The sequence below is a fragment of the Topomyia yanbarensis genome, chromosome 2 (genome assembly GCF_030247195.1).
Source record: "Topomyia yanbarensis strain Yona2022 chromosome 2, ASM3024719v1, whole genome shotgun sequence".
NCBI classification, from domain to species: domain Eukaryota; kingdom Metazoa; phylum Arthropoda; class Insecta; order Diptera; family Culicidae; genus Topomyia; species Topomyia yanbarensis.
This window is the reverse complement of record NC_080671.1, coordinates 33,789,653-33,804,586: the sequence shown is the minus strand read 5'-3', so window position 1 is coordinate 33,804,586 and position 14,934 is coordinate 33,789,653. Positions and strand designations below refer to the sequence as shown.

General features: G+C 41.1%; 2 protein-coding genes across 2 annotated transcripts; one reads left to right on the top strand and one right to left on the bottom strand.

The window, feature by feature from the left end:
• Nucleotides 1-870: 870 nt before the first annotated feature.
• Nucleotides 871-2,247, top strand: LOC131679409 (uncharacterized). Its single transcript, XM_058960141.1, has one exon. It carries the CDS (start codon nt 871-873, stop codon nt 2,245-2,247), a length of 1,377 nt encoding a protein of 458 aa, XP_058816124.1.
• A 4,199-nt stretch (nt 2,248-6,446) lies between these two features.
• On the bottom strand, nt 6,447-8,475 carry LOC131682386 (zinc finger protein 184-like). The gene is made up of 2 exons (XM_058963820.1): nt 8,241-8,475; nt 6,447-8,165 (listed from the first exon to the last, which is right to left on the bottom strand). The coding sequence occupies exons 1-2, from the start codon at nt 8,367-8,369 to the stop codon at nt 6,498-6,500; spliced, it is 1,797 nt and encodes a 598-aa protein (XP_058819803.1). The 5' UTR covers nt 8,370-8,475; the 3' UTR covers nt 6,447-6,497.
• Nucleotides 8,476-14,934: the final 6,459 nt, after the last annotated feature.

The window sequence follows — 14,934 nt, the reverse complement described above, 5'->3', positions numbered from 1 at the left end:
TGGAAGGCGTAACCAAATCTTAAATCACGCTGTGAACATAAGGACAAACTTCTACGTACCAGTTCTGTAACAAGTAGACTACAAGAAACCATGTACACAAATCTCTAACGAAACACCATCAACTACAAGCATACCCAACACACAGCCCTCATCGACATCAACAAAACCACAACCAATCGGAGCTGCAGGTCAGGCACCAACGAATGCTGTAACAACAGAACCTACGCCCAGCGTGTCCGACCATTGTGATGCGCCTACTACTTCCCAATCAACTGCCCGCGCCACCGACAATAAAGTAAATGACAAAAATCACGGATACACGATCGTGACCCGTAGATCCCACAAACCACTCAAACAAGGTAATCGTGAAAAACCCATACAACATCAATAGCGAGAATAGCATGAACGAAAACGATAAACCGATACAAAGCGGAATACAAGATGCGCATTAGTTGCCCACTCTGCAATTAATCTCACCTCACTCTAAGTGACTTTTCTCACCTAATTCTGAAGAGTCACCTCGGGTGACATGAGACGCCCATTTAACCGCAATGGGGAATCTCACTTCACTTGAGTCGACTCTCAGAATCGAGCGAAAAAAGTCACGCAAAGTGAGGTGAGATTAGTCACCTCACGTTAGACGCCGCGCTGAATAAGGCCAAGGGAAGAAACGAAAGGCGCAAGTTCAATATTTCAATTTTTAACTGCAACCAGAATAAATGATCTACGGTTCAGGTAAGCAGATCATCGACAATTTTGTGATAAATCTCTCGTCCACACAACCATCACAAGCTGAGCTGGATCCGATGAACAAGGGATTAAACTATGCAGCCCCTCCTTTCTTCCCGAAACAGTAATATTGAAAGCGCCATGCAGTACAACAGTTTCACGTCGAAGTCAGCCATCCGTCATGATCTCGAGCATTGCCTTTCGGATGAAGCCAACAGAAAACCCGAAGAGCAACGGTCAAGCACCGATGTTTCGAACGTAATTCGCGAACTGAAAGCCCAGGACGTGGTGTACTCTCGTGCAGATAAAGGAAATGCGGTTGTGATCATGGACAAACAAGATTACGATCGTCGCGTTCTCGACATGATTAGTACTGGTCCGTACGAAGAGTGCAAATATAAAAACGGTAAGTCGAAAGACCCGCTCAACGTAATCATAGAGGAGGCAAACACTGTCCGTCGGAAGGTCGCTCGTTTGATGGGAGAAGAAAAATTCGAACGGAAATTCCACGTCCCGAACCCGAAAGTCCCTTCACTATACTGCCTGCTGAACATTCATAAAAACTCAGTGTCAATGCGACCAATCTCATCCAACATTTGCGCGCCCACCGAGAAGATGGCTGCTTGGCTGGTGGATGAAATGAAAAAGTACTCTGTTACTCACGGAAAAAGTGTAAAAAGCAGCATAGATTTGGTGGAGCAACTGAAAGATTTTGAGGTCAGGCGGGGGGAAGTTCTGGTATCGTTTGATGTGACTGCGTTATTCCCAAACGTACCAGTATCTGACGCCTTGGAAAGTCTTCGACGACATCTGGAGCGCAACCGCGTGTTACCCTATCAGGTCGAAGCTTACCTTTCAGTGGCAGAGTGTTGCATGAAACAGAACCTTTTCACGTTTAGAGGGAAGTTCTACAAGCAAACGTTTGGTTTTAGCATGGGCAACAAGTTTTCGCCTCTACTAGCAGACGTTTTCTTGAGCGATTTCGAGGTAGCTTTAGGCAAAGAAAAGCTCTTCTCTCGAGTTTGGAGACGCTACGTGGACGACATTTCCGTAGCCGTGAAAGAACGCTACCTAACGCAGACCCTTGATCTATTGAACTCCCGTCACAGCACAATAAAGTTTACGGTAGAGAAGGAAATAGAAGGGAAATTGCCATTCCTAGACCTGATGATAACCAGGAAAGCGGACAACAAACTAAAATTCGGGATCTACCGTAAACCGACATCCACAGACAGATACATAACTTCCGATTCTAACCATTTCGGCGCTCAAAAACAAGCAGCTTTCCATTCCATGGCCCATCGTCTATTCAATTTACCGATGGAAAATGAAGACTTCAAGGCCGAGCGGGATAAAATATACAAAGCTGCTGTATTGAACGGGTATGAAAAAGGATTTGTGGACAAAATTCTAAGGAAACACAAAAGGAAAAAGCACAGACAAAACGCGACAACGTTAGAGCCGGATAAAAAACAGGAACGTAGAATCTGCTTGCCTTTTTCACCCCAAAATTACTAACCCCGTTTAAACCGTCCTACAACAGCATGGTTACCAAGTCGCATACAAAAGTGGTAACACCTTGAAAGACCTCTTGTGTAATCTAAAAGACAAGGTTCCAACCGATCAAAAATCGGGGATCTACCAAATTCCCTGTAAAAATTGCCCCGCAGTATATATTGGACAAACTCGCCGAAAGTTCAAAGTCCGCATTCGAGAACATAAACATGCTGTCGACCACGAAAGAGGCAACGACTCCAGTGTGGCAGCACACACTATAGCCCACAATCACACAATAGACTGGGACGGTACAAAACTCGTGAAAACTGTACGGAAAGCTGTACACCTGAACGCATGGGAATCAATGTATATAGCCAATGCTGAACATGTGCTTATGAACGAGGACGACGCGCCAATATCATCACCCCTTTTCCACTTGACAAACCTGAAAATGCAGTGAATTTTTGTGTTTTTTAATTCTCTTCTCGACGAGTACTGCACGCAGTATGATTGTATGTGTCATCCAGTAATCAGTCGGACATCGTCCTATAGATGGGCAACATCGAACCCGAAACCGGTCGAAAAAAAGGTAATTTTTAATCCTTTTTAAAGTTAGTAAGGACAATAAGTGTTGTGTCCTGTCTTGCGTCGCGTTTTTGTGAGTCTAAGTGAATGTATTGACCCGTGTCAAATAAACGAAATAAAAAGTACAAAATCCACGATTAACATGTCTTCACGCCTGGACGATCAACATCGACTAACTTGTTACACGGATGCGTTTCGGCTTCGCCTCATCAGAAACCGACGCTAATTTTTTGTCGGAATAGATTAGCGCCGGCTTGACGCAAATTCCTTAAAACTAAAACACACTTTGTGTTTCAATCGAACGACTGATCAAACCTGATACCCCGTCCGAGCAGAATTTCTGTTTATGCCGATGAGACACAGTGAAGCCGAAACTTGTCTTGGCTTAGCAGGCCTATGCGAAAGCACTATGCTATATTTCACCCTAAGGAGGAAAATTGGGTAAACACCAAAATTTCTCACCAGGGGGAGTTTTTTTGGTAAAACCAGTCTTTGCACTTGAAGGGCACAAATCCTTATTTGTTACACGGATGCGTTTCGGCTTCGCCTCATCAGAAACCGACACTAACTTTTTGTCGGAGTATAAAATATAGCATATCGACTAACTTACGACGGCCTTATTTTGCGCGGCGTATGACATGAGGTGACTAAACTCACCTCACTTTACGTGACTTTTTTCACCCGATTCTGAGAGTCGCGCTCAAACTGATATTACTTGCACCAACCTATCTGCCGGTTTTCTTATAATGATCGATAAAATAGAGAAATTTGGAAGGTTTGCAACTGCTTCCATTCAAGCTCTTAAATCGAGAGATAATGATTGTCATTAGAGATTGCCAGGTATAGCGCAGGGAAGTTACCTGGGACCGTTGATGTTTCTGTTTTACTTCAATGACGTTCATTTAATACTGAAAACTCCTCGTCGGTCCAGCACAGGCGATCTCAGCACGAAACTTTCGCGGATCTACTTGCTGGTAACAGCAAGAACTGTGTGTGTAAACCTGAAAAAGTGCTCGGTGATCGAATTCCAACGAGGCAGAGCTCTTCCTCCCAGACCACCAGAACTTTTGACATTAAAAATGTCTTACTCCACTATCTGGGGCTAGGTGTCATTCTAAAATCTAAACTATCTCCCATGTAACGAAACTATGTAAGGTTTGCACGCTTATAACTCCGATATTACTAGATGGATTTTAATCATTCATACACTAACCGATTCAGAAACACCTAACTTAAATATTAATTAATTTGGTATACTATTAATACTCAATACCAATACTAACTCTTCTCTTTATTTTATTTTTATTTATTTTCGGTCTCATGTGTCATATTCTTCTGATGACCTTTTAATTGTATGAGATTAAGAAGCGCAACATTGCTGCCAACAATGATTCTTTTCTGCCATCGGACGTCGCCAGGTTTTAGAACAATGGACTGGATGTAGTCTCATACTGGATGGAATCAGATAAGTAGGAACGACCAACAAACTGCAAGTAGTATATTACATATTGCTTATTTTAAGATATAACATATTATTCGCATTAACATATTATTAACGGGCACTAAACATATCTCAACGCCCAATACTTCCCATACACACCTAAACATACACACACAAATACACAAATGCTTGACCGGTGACTGGACCAAGTGCATTCACTCGTAGGATCTATCATTTCGATGATCGCCTCGATTCTACGAAACCAGTACACAAGTAAGCTGACATAAGCTAGTCTCGTCTGGTGAATGCATGTAACCTGGAAGCCCCAGACACGACAGGACGAGACGGACAGACTGGACTCGAAGGGGCCTAGTTCAAAGTTTTGGGCATTCTTCAATGCACGGTTAGCGACCTCAAAAAAACTATATGTTAAGTTAGGTTCATAGTAATACTCACTATCACAATCAATTGCATATTCTCCCATATACACTCACAATCTCTCATCCAAAACGCACAAACGCCCCTAGCCTTCGCGATAACACAAACCTGATCACAAACGAAAACTTGCATTACAATTTCAATCATCCACGCACACCATCGCTTGCAATTTGGCCAACATTAAAACACCCCCTTACTTAAGTGAACTTTTCAGCACCTATAACTTTACAACCGTGGTCTCAAGCATTAACCCACCGCTCGCGCTATCATGGATCGGCTACGTTCGAAATTCTCTACTCTCGATCAGCTTAGACTCATGCCTTCAGTTCGACCAATCAAGAATGATGCTCATATTCACCAGACAACTCGCTCCTTTACCATACACTAAAAATTAATTATCAAATTCACGGTCCGCGCGCGATCGTCCAAGAATACACGCAAATATGCGAATGGCCACACGAATCTAAAATCGAATTTATGCACGCAAAGTTAGAGACACGCTAGCATTAAAATGCTCGAGCCCTTCGCGATCACACTTTTACACAATTAGTAAACGCCCACGCCAACCGAGCCAGATATGCACCCCTGGAATCGAACGCTAAAACTCACACCTTCCACGTACACACCGCCACAGGACTCACAATCATATTTATGCATATAAGGCAATAATTACAGGTATTCGTCTGGCAACCCGGGGAAGTGCATCTCAAACGCAGAACTTATCATTTCAATGATGGCCTTGGATCTGCGTAGCCTGTGTTCAAGGCACCATAGCTTTGTCCGTCAGGTCAAGGATGTATGAAATCCACTAGCTACAACCCTCGGCCCTGGGTAGCTCATAAAGGGATGAAAAATATCATTGGTCAAGCCATGTGTTTTCCTACCGTTGGTGAAGCACTTAGCAGTATACCAGGTCGAAATAACTTCTGCTGTGTGTTGCACCACCAACATATACAATACAATAAAGAATTCAATTGGTTATTTTTAGGATTAGAAACGTGAACGTGTGCGTCGGTTCACTGTATACACATCATCGATTGAATCCAATATTAATAGCGTAAGATTACTATTCTATTGATATTTTCAAAAAAGTGCGGTAATATACATTTTTGGATTGATACGCAATGCAATGGTAAAGGTGATAACATGTGGCCTGATCGATTGAATATCAAGGAAAATTGGGTCAATGCTTTGGTATAAAGTACTTCAGCAGTAAGAATTTTAGATTTTTTGAACATGAACAGAAATTGTGTCGCTGTACTGAACAAAATAACCAGATTTTCACGACTGCCAATCGAAAATAACAAAATTTTTATTTGATTTCGTAGAATGTGCGAATTATAAATTAAAAAAAAGATAAGTGCAATCTTGACACTGTGCTTATATTCCAAATATTATTAACCAATTTTTTCTGGAAATTGTTTCTTTCGGGAGAGTGGTAGTTCTGGGGGAAAATCGGCGACATTTCAGTTTTTGGGGAATGATTCTCTGGTGAAGGTCATACATCCACGAAAAGTATGCAATTGGATACTCTTGCTGGACATCACGCCTGACTAGGGGTTTGTTTAGGAACACAAATTGTATCTCCGTTATTTGGAGCTAGCGTCATTCCAGGTCAGCGTTAGCTTAGTTCTGTCACTAAGTTAGTGACGGATTCTGATGAGACGAAGTCGAAACGTAAATTCCATCACGAAAAGTATACCGAGTCACTCACATTGGCAATATCACTCTCGAAAAGAAACTGACAACGTTAGGCTTTATTTCATAAACATATATTTAATGCTTAGCAGAATCCTTACACAGATAATTACACAGTATGCTCGTGCTTCTGGTAAGCTCGTTTGTTGGTAAATGTAACACCACATATCTCACAACTATAAGGCATAACTCCTTCGTGGGTCAAACTGATGTGCTCTGCTCGTTCGTTGAGACGCATGAACCGTTTGTCACAATAGTCGCAGCCGTAAGGTTTAACACCCGTGTGGGATACCATGTGGCGTTTAAGGTTAGTTGGATCAGCAAAGGCTTTACCGCACACGGAGCACTTTTCGTAGTTTTCGGGGTCGTGAATTTTCTTGTGAGAAAACAAGGACGATTTATGCCGGAATGTTTTACCACAAAGGTTACAATCAAATGGTTTTTCACTACTATGAATGCGGTAGTGGTTCTCGAGGAATGACTTCATTCGGAATGTCATACCGCAGATGGTGCATGAAAGGCTTTTGTCTAAGGTGTGAGTTAATCTGTGTTGTCTCAGCACCGCTGGACTGAAATACCGCTTCAAGCATATGTCGCACTCGTAAGGTTTGTCGCCAGTGTGTCGGTTTTCGTGGGCTGTTAGCTGTTCTGCCGATTGACAAATTTTGCCGCACTTATGGCATTGATGAGTAAATCTGATGCCATTTGCATGACAGTATCTGTGAATTTGATGCCCAGCTAGCTTCTCTTCGGATTCGAAATTTCTGTGGCAGAACACGCATTCGACCGGCTTAGCAAATAAATCAACCGTTAAATCTATTTTAATATTTTTGTGGTCCTTCTTGATGTGTTCGAATAGATCATCCTCACTTTTTTGAGAACTGGTACATCCACGGACGCAACACAAGAAACCGTGTTTCTTTAATCGAGTCATCGGAACAGTAAAAAATTTAGGGATTGGTATATCTATCGGTATGTGATTGTGTGCATGATTTCGCCTCGTAGCTGGATTTATAAATCTCTTACGGCATCTTCTACACTCATATACCCTTTTCAAAGTTGTATATGGTTTACGATGATTTTGACAGAGCGCATTCCTTCCAAATCGTTTAAAGCAGTACTTGCATGTGACAGTTTTGCTGTGGTTGATTTTTTTCTGCTTTATTACTTGATGCACATTTTTACCGTGTTTTTCAAGATCTTCCATTGTATCAAACAAACGTAAGCAACCACAGCACACTACTTTATCACCTACATCGATAGCGTTGAAAGTCTCCAATTCTACCTCATCCAGTTCGTCAACATTCTCCTCTACAGCCAATGATTTGCTGCTAGGTGATCCCTCATCCTCAGGGAGAGTGTTTTCATCAGACAAACTCTGATTCTTTGCCAGCCTCTTTTGTCTTTTACGCCGTTTAGAGACTTTACGTTTTCGCTTGTCTGTATTGCTTTCCTCCGATTCGGAACTGACATCAGTTTTGACAGGATCTTCAATATATTCGACGTTCAACGGCTCGATCACCATATCAATCAATTCAGACGGAGGCATACCGTATTTAATGTCCACTTCATCTAATGTTTCTATTCCAACACCGTCGTTTTGATGATTCGCATAATCGACCCAGATTGTAGGTTTGTCCAATTTGCTTCCCATTTTCAATTCACCTCTGAACTTACGATCACACTCTTTGGCATTTTCGACAAACTGTGCAATATACTTTATAGCCTCTACACACGGCAAACAGACCTCCGATGGCAAACCATCATCTTCTTCAATCTGGAAATTTATATAAAACAATTCCAATATTATTACAGGATGTTATTTGTCACTAACAATATCAATTTAGCTCACCGTATATCCGACCCATTGTGTCAAGCGCTCAGCAATGTAAACATCATCAACCACGGAGAAAATAGAGTAAAAGTTGTCACCAGCCGCGTCATTGCCGCGGGAATTCATACACGTTCGACAGAGGTCCATCGTTTACGCAAAGTCCAAAACAATTTAAAACCAGAGAGAAATGTTTTCACCGTGAAAAGCAGGAAAATTTGAAACGTGCTCACGAACAAACCGATTGTAAACACACCATTTTTGCAGAAAAATAAATTATTTTCTGTCAAGCCAAACGCAGAGTCGAACTGTTGCTATAATCTGCCAAGATTATAAAATAAATGGTGTGACCATTTGCCACTGTTTATAACTGCACATCTTGTTGCAATGCTCTGATGTAAATTTGTTTCAAAATGACAAGTCGTCGGATAATTTTGATCTGTCAAAATACCTCTAGAACACGGTGTTCCGTAAAGTACATTAAGTGCCGCTAAGAATTAAAAAGTACACGTCAAATTCGTTGTACTTTAATTACTGAAACGATTTTAAGTACATCGCCTTCGTACTTTAAATACGCAAATTATTTTACTTACCATCAATATGTACTTTAAATTCTTTAAATATGTACACATCGACATTAATTACATTAAGTACCCTATTAAGTGTTGAAAAAGAATATTTCGCAGTGATATACGTACGAAATATTCTTTGTATATAAACAATTTGCCATTCACGGGACGGCAGTTGACAGTAAGAACTGTCATACGGAACGTGCTATAAAAAGCTCTGAGATGTCATCTGACAGAACGTCATGTGACAAAAGCTTCAAGTGGGTAACTTGAGCTTTTGCATATGGACGCCGCGCATGGATGTGTTGTTTACTATAGGCAGAGGGTATGACAGGGTATGGCAGTCAATAAGGGACTGTGATAAACAGTGCATGAAATATCAATCGATATCGAACTATGTTAGCATTATATAACTTGACGAACAAGAATCAAATAAAGTTATCTCAAACCAACCTACAGAAATACTTCGTGTTTTCTTACGGTATTATCAACAGGTTATGGGCCCAGTAGTTAACTGGAACTAGCCACCTGGACTATTGTAAAATAGTTGTTTTGGAAGATACACGTTTCGGGTAGAAACGGCCGGCGAGAACCATCGTTCCGGTAGCAGCGGCATCCAGCGACGACCAGCGTTTCGGGCAGAAACGGCATCCGGCGAGGACCAGCGTTTCGGGTAGAAACGGCCAGCGAGAACCATCGTTTCGGACAGAAGCGACATCCGGCGAGGACCAGCGTTTCGGGAAGAAACGGCATCCAGCGAGCACCAGCGTTTCGGGAGCAAGCAGAGGATGGCGACCCAGCAGCAAGCTGGAGGATCTGCCGAGAGGATGGCAACCCAGCAGCAAGCTGGAGGATCTGCCGAGAGGGTTACTCTCGAGGACAGAAGAGGTGGTGGCTACGAGAGGGGAACTCTCGAGCGTACCGTGCCGACGACGGCATACTTCGGTAGCGTCAACCGCGAATCGATATTCGACGGTTCGGAGTTGCGGTTCCCAGCCTGGAAATGGCGAATGGAACATCATCTTATAAAGATGAAACTCCAGCACACGTTGCTACGAACGCCCGAAGAAGAGGACTTCTACGAACCAGTAGTAGGTGCCTCGGAAGAGCTAGAAACAGCCAGGAAGGCTAAGCTCAGAAAACGGCTTGATGACGACGTCGAAGCATTGGACGAGATTGTCATGATGGTCAACAATGATGTTTTGAATAAACTCATTGGGCTCAATTATGCGAAAGAAGCCATGGATACTCTGGCCAGAACGTACCAAAAGGGCGGTACAGCCGCTATGGTTAATATGCGGGACCGGTTGTATACCATCAAACAAAGACATCACGACAAATTGTCCATGATTTTTGATGAGTACGATCTGATTATTCGCGAGCTAGATCGTATGGGTTCAAAAATGACAGCATCGGAAAAAGTTCATGCTCTACTGATCTCCATGCCAGACAAGTACCGACACGTCAAAGGCGCTCTGATGGTACTGACGAATGAAGAACTGTGTGCCAAGCCGATCATGGAGATCAAACGAATGTTTATTGATGCTGAAGCTGGGGAAGAGAAGCAGACAGAAACGAAAAACGTTGCGCTGTCTTCAAAGTACAAGCCAAGGAGAGAGGTAACCCGATGCTTCGGTTGCAACGAAACTGGGCATTTTAAAAATAAATGCCCACTAATGAAAAAGTTTAACGCGAAGGAGAAAGATAAGTTCAAGAAGCAGCAAAAGATGGAGCCTAAAAAGAGCTTTGCAATGATGACCAAAGCGGATCGTGGTAGGAGAGTCAGATTCGTAATTGACTCAGGAGCAAGCGACCATATGGTTAATGACGAGAAGCTGCTGGAAGATGTCCAAGAATTAGAGAAGCCAATCACCATTTCGACAGCGAAAGCGGGCCAGAATTTACGGGCAACAAAATTTGGAAAAATGCGATTAAAGAGTGTTGTGGGTAACAATACAATAAAAGAATTGAAATTGTACAACGTTCTTTTTACTCCGGGTCTTGAAGAAAATCTCCTTTCGGTTAGAAGGGTTAGCAAAAATGGTAAAAGGGTTACTTTTACGGATGAAGAGGTTATCTTTGAATTTGAAGATGAAGTAATTGCTTCAGGAATCTTCGTTGATGGTTTATTCCACCTTGATCTATTTCGGGAAGAAAAGTCGGCGGAAGATGGAACAAACTTAGCATTGTTCGGAAAGAAGGTGAGTTTGGAAACATGGCATAAAAGACTTGGCCATATCAGTGATACGAGTTTGGAGAAACTAATTAAGAAGGGAATGGTTGAGGGTATCAATCTAACTTCTGGAAATATTAGTGAAACAAATGTATGTGATGGTTGTATGGCGGGGAAGCAGGCTGCATCCAAATTTAAACAATTGCAGCTGCCAAGATCAAAACGACCACTGGAACTCATACATTCGGATGTTTGTGGAAGCATGGAGCAGGAAACCTATGATGGCTATCGTTACTTTGTAACCTTTATAGATGATTATACGCACTTTCTCGTGGTTTACCTCATGAAACAGAAATCGGAGGTTTTCGAGAAATTTAAAGAATTCGAAGCAATGGCGACAGCATTCTTCGAAAGACGTATTTCAATGCTAAGGTGTGATAATGGAGGGGAATATACAAGTAACGAATTTCAAGCTCATTGCAAAATAAATGGTGTTAGAATGACGTTCACTGTTCCATACACACCGCAGCAAAATGGTGTAAGTGAACGTATGAACAGATCTTTAATGGAAAAGGTCAGAGCTTTGCTTTACGAAAGTGGATTAGCGAAAGATATGTGGGGAGAAGCATTATATGTAGCAACATATCTAATCAATAGATCTCCAACAAGTGGGATAGAAGAGGACAAAACTCCGTATGAAAAATGGTTCAAAAAGCGACCAAACTTGAATCATTTAAGAGTTTTTGGGTGTAAAGCATTTAAACAAATACCTAAAGAGAGGCGTCAGAAATTAGATTTCAAAACAAAACCTTTGATATTTGTGGGGTACGCAAATAATGGTTTTAGATTATGGAACAAGGATACGCGTTCAATAGAAATTGGCAGAAATGTAGTATTCAATGAATCTACCAGAGCCAATCAAGATATTGACCACACAAACATGGATTTCGTAGAATCATCTGGTCAAGATTTAATTAGATGTACACGCTTAAACCAAGGAGAACAGAACGAAGACGAGGATGCTGCTATACATCCTTCTGATGAAGAACAGCATGAAGAATGCACACTCGAAACAGAGCAAGATAATCTAGATTCACTTGAAGAATCAGTTGGCGAAACTGACTATGAAAGTACAAATGAAAATCCAACAGACGAAAGAGAGGACGTCGATGATGGTCAATCATTGCGTCGAAGCAAGAGGGAGAGAAAGATACCGGGTTGGTATTCCGATTATACAGCAAAAACAGCAATGATTTTCAACGAAGAGATTCCGCAAACTATTGAGGAATTGAAGAAAGTTTCTGATTGGCAAGAATGGAAGCATGCTATTCAAGAAGAGTTTGATGCATTACATCAAAATGGCACTTGGACAGTGGTTAACTGTTTGCCAAAAGGAGTTAAACCAATTAACTCAAAATGGGTTTTCTCAATGAAAGAAGATGGAAGATATAAAGCACGATTAGTGGCAAAAGGGTGTTCACAGCGTCCTGGATTCGATTACTGTGAAACATTTGCACCAGTCGCCAAACTAGAGAGTGTTCGGTTAGCACTAGCCCTTGCTAACGAGCATAAATTGTTAGTACATCAAATGGATGTCAAAACTGCATTTCTACATGGGAAGTTAGAAGAAGAAATATACATGAAACTTCCACCAAACGTAAATGGGCAAAGACAAACTGTTCGTCTACACAAATGTTTGTATGGATTGAAACAGGCAAGCAGATCTTGGAATAAACATTTTGATGATGCAATGAAAACACTAGGTTTTGTCCCTCTCAAAAATGACAACTGCATCTATAAGTCAAAATCTAGAGGCATCATAGTAATACTATATGTAGACGACATTTTACTACTTGCCAAAAACATCGAAGCAATTACGTGGATTAAAAAGAAACTTGGAAGGTTATTCCAAATGAAAGACATGTTAGAGATTAAGCACTTCCTGGGAATGGAGATAAATCGTGATTTGGAAAGCCAGACTATTGAAATTTCTCAAACAATATACGTGGAGAAACTTCTTAGTAGATTTGGGATGGCTGATTGTAAACCAGTGGGGACACCATTGGATATCAACACGAAATGGTCAAAATCTGAGGCAAAAATCACTGAAGAGCCATACAGAGAACTGCTGGGATGCCTACAATATCTTTCACTAACTTCTAGACCTGATATTTGCTCTGCGGTAAACACCCTAAGCAAATATGCTAACTGCGCCACCGATTGGCACTGGTCAGGATTAAAACGAATATTGCGATATTTGAGGGGAACGAGCAATACAAAAATAATTTATTCATCAAATACCGAATATCCAGCTTTAGTAGGATTTGCCGATGCAGATTTTGCAAATGATCCTGATGATAGGAAATCAGTTTCAGGATACGCATTTCTACTATACGGTAATCTTATTTCGTGGTCAACGAAACGACAACCGACTGTAAGCTTATCAACAAGTGAAGCAGAACTGATAGCACTTTGCGCTGCTACGAAAGAAGGAGTGTGGTTAACACAACTTCTCAATGAATTGGATGTAAACATAACACCATTCATCATAATGGAAGATAGCATCCCATGTATCAACATAGCACAGGAGCCAAGTTCACATCAACGGATGAAACACTTGGATATCAAATACCTTTTCATCCGGGATCTCATCAAAAATGGTAGAGTAAAACTACAGTTCATCCCAAGCGTCGATCAACCTGCAGATGCCTTCACTAAGGGGTTACCTAAAAATATACACAGAAAGTTATTCGGTGTATTGAATGTGCAAATTGTGGGGAAGTGTTGAAAAAGAATATTTTGCAGTGATATACGTACGAAATATTCTTTGTATATAAACAATTTGCCATTCACGGGACGGCAGTTGACAGTAAGAACTGTCATACGGAACGTGCTATAAAAAGCTCTGAGATGTCATCTGACAGAACGTCATGTGACAAAAGCTTCAAGTGGGTAACTTGAGCTTTTGCATATGGACGCCGCGCATGGATGTGTTGTTTACTATAGGCAGAGGGTATGACAGGGTATGGCAGTCAATAAGGGACTGTGATAAACAGTGCATGAAATATCAATCGATATCGAACTATGTTAGCATTATATAACTTGACGAACAAGAATCAAATAAAGTTATCTCAAACCAACCTACAGAAATACTTCGTGTTTTCTTACGGTATTATCAACATTAAGTACACCAGGAGTATTTTTAAATACTTTCATTATTTACTTTAATTATATTCAAAATACATTGGTATTTTCAAAACGACGCGCTCAAACCTGCTAGTGCTTGCCCCTAGGTCCTATGGTTGGTTGCAATTTTCGTGTCTTAGGATATGTGGATGAATAGAGATGCATATTAAAGAGTTCCACGAAATGAGTATCTCGAAGCTCAAAGAATGCAATCCCTTTTGGGTGCGGCGATTGTGGTACTATAATTACGTGCTCCAAACGACTGAAGGATCACATAGTGAATCATCATCAGTTTTTCGCACAACTGATAGGAAATTTGAGTAATCTTCCGGAAGCAAAGGACGCAGAAATTGAAAACGAAGTAGATCCCCATGACCTCTATATTTGAATTTAAATAAATTAGATAAATTAGATAAATACAGTCGAGATGGTTGGGCCACAGTCTTGTTCAACTAACGAATTTGATTCGCTAGTTGCACCGACTGACAAATGTCAAAAACTCTCCAAAGGAGATGTTGTTAGTGTAAATGCATCTGTTCACATCTCTAAATATTGTCAGATTGATTGTCAAAGTAAATTTGACATGAGATTTTGACGTTCAGATGCTTTTTAGTTGGACAATGATCCAATTAGCGGAGGTCCAACTAAAAAGCGGTCCAGTTAAAAAATGTCCAACCAGCGTATCACGACTGTAAAAATGAATGTGTTTTTTTACATCTCGAAAAGAAATTGATATACAAAAGTAGTACAGTAGTTACGCTTAGATTTACGCATTAGTGACCTCTTC